The sequence below is a fragment of the Malaclemys terrapin genome, chromosome 3 (genome assembly GCF_027887155.1).
Source record: "Malaclemys terrapin pileata isolate rMalTer1 chromosome 3, rMalTer1.hap1, whole genome shotgun sequence".
Taxonomy (NCBI): domain Eukaryota; kingdom Metazoa; phylum Chordata; order Testudines; family Emydidae; genus Malaclemys; species Malaclemys terrapin.
The window spans coordinates 79,920,944-79,928,714 of NC_071507.1; the positions used below are offsets into that span (position 1 = coordinate 79,920,944).

At 46.0% G+C, this 7,771-nt stretch overlaps 1 protein-coding gene across 1 annotated transcript; it reads right to left on the reverse strand.

The window, feature by feature from the left end:
• Positions 1-5,591: 5,591 nt before the first annotated feature.
• Positions 5,592-7,285, reverse strand: LOC128834660 (uncharacterized). Its single transcript, XM_054023621.1, has 2 exons — positions 7,075-7,285; positions 5,592-6,079 (listed from the first exon to the last, which is right to left on the reverse strand). Exons 1-2 carry the CDS (start codon positions 7,244-7,246, stop codon positions 5,604-5,606), a joined length of 648 nt encoding a protein of 215 aa, XP_053879596.1. The 5' UTR covers positions 7,247-7,285; the 3' UTR covers positions 5,592-5,603.
• Between the last annotated feature and the right edge of the window lie 486 nt (positions 7,286-7,771).

Sequence of the window (7,771 nt, forward strand, 5' to 3'; positions counted from 1 at the left end):
TTATTACAAAAATTAAAAAACAGGTACAAAAAACACCTTCATCTGTTTTCTGGGTAAATATCAGGGTTAATATTGAGGAATGGGAGGACAGACAAAAAAAGCAGCAAATAGAGAAAAGTAAGAGTACTGAAAGTAAAAGCAGTTTGATGCTGTGGTTTATTTCTTGAACTGTTCGTCAATAGTACATACACATTTGCACGCATGTGTGTATCTTCCACTACATTACCTTATTTTAACAGACAGCCTCACATTTACAGTTATGCTAATTTATTATTAACACAAACACATCCACCTAATGTAATGTATTGGATTTTCTTAACATAATCAGTTTTTCATGTACGTACGTGGTCCAAAATTCAGATGAAAAATCAGCAAGCCCCAAATAATAGCTTTTGTAAAACCCAGGAATTTTTCAGTTAAAAACTGAAAAAGAAGGGTCTTAGCTGCATGTCATCTGGATCTGATTATGTGTGTGATTCATTTTTCCAAGTATTCCCTTACTGCTTTTCATCAACCATTAGCATTTTTCATTTAAATGTTATTAGATTTTTGAATAAGTATAAAAATTAAAAATATAAACATATATGGCAGGAACAAATCAGATACAGGGAAACCTGCACAAAAGACCACCCTCACTAGGAATTCTTCTTTCTTAAGAGTCTGCTCTAAGCACACCCGAATGTGCTGAGTCCCATTCTGCCCCACCTTTGTTAGAAGACTACCTCTGCTAAGCAGCAGACCTTTGCCAGTCCCTTGAGTGGTAATTTAAGATTGTATGTAAAAGGTACGTATAAAACCCAGATGTGACCAAAGTATTTATACTTTTAATTCATATGTGAGCATATTTCTGTAATTGATTTTCCTTCTGCATTGGTACTTGGCTAACCAAAGACAGTCATGTAATCATGCCAGTAAATTCATGTTATGCACACCACCACACATGAGTTAGATATGTGTACAGGGATCGAACTAAGAGGATCAGACGAGCTGTAGCATGTTAACTTTGCAGTGAAGACAAATCTATTTAGGCATGTGCTTAGCTTTTCTACCATGAGAAGTCTAGGACTACTTGCAGCAGTAAAGCTAAGCACATGGCTACATCTTTCCAGGATGGGGCCTTACATAAGACCTAACATACAAGGTACAAAAACACACACAACTTCTTAGAAGGCCTTCAACAAGGAAGCTACACTAAATAAGGCCACCTTATTTCTGACTGAGAGCATCTATACAGGTGTTTAATGCGCCACTTTAACTTGTGAGCATTGACTTCACACCTTTAGCTAATTTGTCTTAACTTTTCTGAATGTCCTCATCTAGACAAGCCACAGGGACTAGTCAAATGCCAATTCATATTCCATCAGCGACACCCTTGACAAAGGTTTTCATTACAGTATTTCCTGGCCCTTTAAAGAAACAGTTCATTAGTTCACCCACTTTAAAATCCTCACTGATTTTTCTCCTTCATTTGTTGTTACCCTTGCTTTCTCTCTGGCATTTTGTTTCCCCTGATGTTTGTAAAGCCCCTTCTTATTCTTCTTAACCCCTTTTGCTAACATTAATTCAGTCTGCTTCCCCTCCCCCACCCCCAGCCTTTCTTGTCTCCTGAGTCTTAACTGAATCTGTGTCCTCTTGTCTGAGTCACTCCCCTTTGTATGCAGTGTTGTTGTAGCCGTGTTGGTCGCAGGATATTAGAGAGACAAGGTGGGTGAGCTAACATTTTTTATTGGACCAACTTCTGTCTATCTCACCCACCTTATCTCTCGTGCCCATTTGAACATTTTTTATACAGAGTTGTTTTTGCCCTCAGACCTTTGTGTGGAGCTAACAGGAAAATGTAATTACTGTTCCATGGGAAACTGTGACATTTTGAAATTTGTATTCATTCCGAATTGGAACACAAAGCTAATATTTCCTGCATAACAAAAATTCTGAAAAAACTTGAGTCAGAACCATTGAAACATTTTGTTTCTACAGCATTGACATGTTTCATTTCAATAATTGTGAAACAGTCTAATAAAATATACAATATAATATAAATATGTATTATATATAATATTCAATATTATATACATATTTAATAAAAATGATAAAATCAAAATGAAATGGTTTTACCTTATTGAAATAGCTCCGATATTATCAAAATGAAAGAATATTCTAAACCCTTTTATCATTTTTGTTACTCTCCTCAAGATTCTCTCCTCATTTCTCCTCGTTTCTGCAGTTCTACTGCCTTGCCAGTTATTCCCCATTCTGTATTTGTGGATTTGATTTTTTTTCCTTCCTAAGTGTTGTACTTTGTACTTGTCTTCATTCCATTTTATCCTGTTGATTTCAGACCAATTCTCCAATTTATCCAGTAATTTTTAATTCCAACCTTGCTCTCCAAAGTGCTTATAACACCTTCCAGCTTGGTGTCATATACAAATTTTATAAATATAGTCTCTACTCCATTATTCATACCATTAAGGAAAATATTGAATAGTACCAGATCCTGGACAGACACCCGCAAGACCCCCCGATTATATGTCATCCCAATTTGACAGCAAACCATTGATAAATATTTTTTCAACAAGTTGTGCACCCACTTTATAGTAATTTCATCTTGACCACATTTCCCTAGTTTGTTCATGAGAACATCATGTGGAACTGTCTCAAAAGCCTTACTAAAATCAAGATCTATCAGGTCTACCTACCATGCCATTAACCCTGTCAAAAAAGGACATTAGGTTGGTTCAGCATGACTTGTTCTTGACAAATTCTTATTGGCTATCATTTATCACCCTATTATTCTCTAGGTGCTTACAAATTGATTATTTGTTAATTTGTTCCAGTATATTTCCAGGAACTGAAGTTACGTCTATAATTCCCTGAGTCTTCTTCGCTCCCCCTTTTAATGATAGGTACTTTGTTTGCCCTTCTCCAGTCCTCTGGGATCTTGCCTATGCTCAAGAGTTCTTAAAGAGAAGCACATACTTGTTTTTTGCAGGACTGAGGCCTAAATTTAGATGTGATTAATCTAAATTTAGACACAATTATGTGTGTTCTTTTTGTGAATATTCTAGAAAACTAGCTTACTGGCAGGAATATTCACCAAAATATTGCATTTTAAGCAATTGTTGCACAATATTTTCAAAAAAACAAATTTCGTATTCATTGCAGTGAATATTGGGTCAAGGAACAAAACATGCCATATGAGGCCTTGTCTACACTACGAGAGTAGTTCGATTTTACTTAAATCGAATTTTTGGAATCGATATTGCAAAGTCGAACGTGTGTGTCCACACTAAGGACAGTAATTCGACTTTGTGAGTCCACACTAACGGGGAAAGCGTCGACATTGGAAGCTGTGCACTGTGGGCAGCTATCCCACAGTTCCCGGAGTCCCCGCTGCCCATTGGAATTCTGGGTGGAGCCGCAAATGCCTTCTGGGTAAAAAAAATGTGTCCAGGGTGCTTTTGGGTAACTGTCGTCATCCGTCCATCACTCCCGCCCTCCCTCCCTGAAAGCGCCGGCGGGAAATCAGTTCGCACACTTTTCTAGTCAGTGACAGCGCGGACGCCACAGCACTGCGAGCATGGAGCACACTGCGACCATCGCTGCAGTTGTGGCCGCTCTCAACGCCTCGCAGCTTATCATACACCTTTCCCTGAGGCAGATGCAGATAAGTCAGGCGAGGAGGCTACGTCACCGCGGTGATGGCCTGAAGTCTGAGAGTAGCACAGACCTCTCAGAAAGCAGGGGACCCAGCGCCGAGGACATCACGGTCGCAATGGGTCATGTTGATGCCGTGGAACGGCGATTCTGGGCACGGGAAACAAGCACTGAGTGGTGGGACCGCATAGTGCTGCAGGTCTGGGATGAATCCCAGTGGCTGCGAAACTTTCGCATGCGGAAGGGAACTTTCCTGGAACTTTGTGAGTTGCTGTCCCCTGCCCTGAAGCGCAATGACACCCGGATGCGAGTAGCCCTGACTGTCCAGAAGCGAGTGGCCATAGCCCTCTGGAAGCTTGCAATGCCAGACAGCTACCGGTCAGTCGCGAACCAGTTTGGGGTGGGCAAATCTACTGTGGGGGTTGTTGTGATGCAAGTAGCCAAGGCAATCGTTGATGTACTGCTGCCAAAGGTAGTGACCCTGGGAAACGTGGAGGCGATCATAGATGGCTTCGCAGCGATGGGATTCCCAAACTGCGGTGGGGCCATAGATGGAACTCACATCCCTATCCTGGCACCGGACCACCAGGCCAGCCAGTACATTAACAGAAAGGGCTACTTTTCCATGGTGCTGCAAGCACTGGTGGACCACAGGGGACGTTTTACAAACATCTACGTTGGATGGCCGGGCAAGGTTCATGACGCTCGTGTTTTCAGGAACTCTGGTCTGTTTAGACGGCTGCAGCAAGGTATTTACTTCCCGGACCACAAAATAACTGTTGGGGATGTGGAGATGCCTATAGTCATCCTCGGGGACCCAGCCTACCCGCTAATGCCCTGGCTCATGAAGCCCTATACTGGCGCCCTGGACAGTGAAAAAGAACTCTTCAACTACCGGCTGAGCAAGTGCAGAATGGTGGTGGAGTGTGCTTTTGGCCGTCTCAAGGGGAGATGGAGAAGCTTGCTGACTCGCTGTGATCTCAGCGAAACCAATATCCCCATTGTTATAGCAGCTTGCTGTGTGCTCCACAATCTCTGTGAGAGCAAGGGGGAGACCTTTATGGTGGGGTGGGAGGTTGAGGAAAATAGCCTGGCTTCTGATTACCCCCAGCCAGACAGCCGGGCGATTAGAAGAGACCAGCGGGACGCACTGTGCATCCGGGAGGCTTTGAAAGCTAGGTTCCTGAGTGAGCAGGGTAACCTGTGACTGTAAAGTTTGTGTACAGAGAAGCCGAACCTGCCCCCGTTTCTTTACCCAGTTAATGTTGACTATCCTCTCCAGTTACATACCCCCTTCTCCCCCCCTTCCAACACACGTTTCGAAATAAAATCAGTTCTACTTTGTTAATGAACACCGTTTTCTTTACTACTGTTTTCGCGGGAATTTTTTAAAACTGGGACGCGGATTGTGGTGCGGAGCGGGTGTAGTGTAGTGACGCAAAGAAAGCTTCTAAACTCAAGGATTGACAGGCTCCGCTGTGGTGGGCTGGTTCTTTCAACGGAGCCTGTCACCCCTCCTGATCGGGACTGTGTGTATGGGGGGGCTATGTGACTTTGTGGCAGGGGGAGGACGGTTACAGATCTCCTGCTGTGTGGCTCTGTGATCCTGCATAAGGACCGCCGCTTAAGATCTGTAACTGCCCTCCCCCGCCACAAAGTCACAGAGCAACCCACCCCCCACTACAGAACATGAAAACCACCTCCCAGACTGACCAGGGCAACTAGTCACTGCACTGTGTATGTGCCCTGCTGCTGTACCTGCCCCCGCCTATGTACCCTGCCAAAGGTGACTGTCCTGTCCAATTACCAACCCCCTTTCCCCCCCTCCTCCAAAAGAACATGATGGAAACATTAGTTAACAGAAACATATTTTTTATTATCAACTACACATGGAACTGGGAGGTGAAACTTGGACGGGGGCTTGTGTCAGGCGGGAAGGAAAGAACTTGTCAAATTTTGGGGAATGAGAGCCTTCTGCTACTAGAGCTCTCTGCAGGGGTGGAGTGAGAGTTTGCGTGGACTCTGCCGCCTCTCCTTCTGTGCACTTTGGGTGAGGGGGGTATGGGACTTGGTGGCGGGGGAGGGCGGTTAGAGATGGACTGCAGTGGGGCTCTGTCCTCCTGCCTCCGTTCCTGCAGAACATCCACAAGGCGCCGGAGCGTGTCCGTTTGCTCCCTCAGTAGTCCAAGCAGGGTTTGAGTCGCCTGCTGGTCTTCCTGCCGCCACCTCTCCTCCCGATCCATGTTTGCTTGCTGCATTTGGGACAAGTTCTCCCGCCACTGGGTCTGCTGTGCTGCCTGGGCTCGGGAGCAGGCCATAAGCTCTGAGAACATGTCCTCCCGTGTCCTCTTCTTCCTATGCCTAATCCTCGCTAGCCTCTGGGAGTGTGATGCCAGGCTAGGTTGTGAGACAGTCGCAGATGGGGCTGTGGGAATGGGAAAAAGGGAGTGAATTCCTCAGAAAGATAAATGTAATTGTGAACAAAGAACATAGTCTTTCTCTGTGAACAAGACCATGCACAGCACCTATCACATGTGCACTCAGCACAAGGTCGAATTCTCGGCCTTCGCATTCAGTGCCTGGGGTCTTGCACAGCACATTTGAGAACCGTGTCAGGACAACGGAATTTCTGTTGCAGGCAGACATGGTAAGCCGTAGACTCGTGGCAGCTTAAAACTTTAATATTAGCAATGGCCTCATTTCACATTGAAATCAATGTCGGTCCCTGCTGCCAGCAATCCGGCAAGCAGGAACTCTGCTCCTGTCCCACACCCTCGCGGCTGTCCCCGGGAACGATCCCTTTCGGCTGCCCCTCTCCCGCCTCCACCGCGTGGCTGCAAACCAGCGGTTACAGTTTTGTAAAGGAACGGTAAAGCAGTCCCAACACTAACATTCCCCTACCTCATTCAAAGCAGGTCACCATGAGCGACATCACCCTCATGAGGATCTCTGACAGCGAGAAAGAGAGAATGCTCCGGGAAAGCCTCCAAAGACCAGGGCCGTATGCCGCCCTGCTGTGCAGAGCAATGATTCCCGAGTACTTGCTTGTCTCGTGGCGCGGCAACGTGTCGTACTACGGAGGACCCAATAAGGCCGCTCTCCCCAGGAACCTAATGCAACGGATTTCCAATTACCTCCAGGAGAGCTTCCTCGAGATGTCACAGGAGGATTTCTGCTCCATCCCCGGACATATAGACCGCATTTTACTCTAGCTGCTGTAGCAGTGACTAAACAGTAGAGCGGCTTGGGCAGGACAATCATGCAAAACTGGACATTGCTAGATTTTTTTTTCAATAGTTGCACTGCCCATGACTGAACCGTTAAGCGCCTAGGGCAAACTAATCATGAGAAACCCATTTTTTTAATTGTTAATATTCCTGTTCTGTTAAAAATAAATGTTTAGATGTTTACAACACTTACTGGCTGATCCTTCCCCAGATTCTGTGTCCGGGGTAACGGCTGGGGACGGTTGGTAGGGGATCTCTGTAAGGGTGATGAAGAGATCCTGGCTGTCGGGGAAACCAGCGTTGTGAGTGCTGTCGACTGCCTCGTCCACCTCTTCTCCTTCCTCATCTTCCCCGTCCGCTAACATGTCCGAGGATCCGGCCGTGGACAATATCCCATCCTCAGAGTCCACGGTCACTGGTGGGGTAGTGGTGGCGGCCGCACCTAGGATGGAATGCAGTGCCTCGTAGAAACGGGATGTCTGGGGATGGGATCCGGAGCGTCCGTTTGCCTCTTTGGTCTTCTGGTAGCCTTGTCTCAGCTCCTTGATTTTCACGCGGCACTGCGTTGCATCCCGGCTGTATCCTCTCTCTGACATGTCTTTAGAGATCTTCTCGTAGATCTTTGCATTCCGTTTCTTGGAGCGCAGCTCGGAAAGCACGGACTCATCACCCCACACAGCGATGAGATCCAAGACTTCCCGATCAGTCCATGCTGGGGCCCTCTTTCTATTCTGAGATTGCACGGCCATCACTGCTGGAGAGCTCTGCATCATTGCCAGTGCTGCTGAGCTCGCCACAATGTCCAGACAGGAAATGAGATTCAAACTGGCCAGACAGGAAAAGGAATTCAAATTCAAATTTTCCCGGGGCTTTTCCTGTGTGGCTGTTCA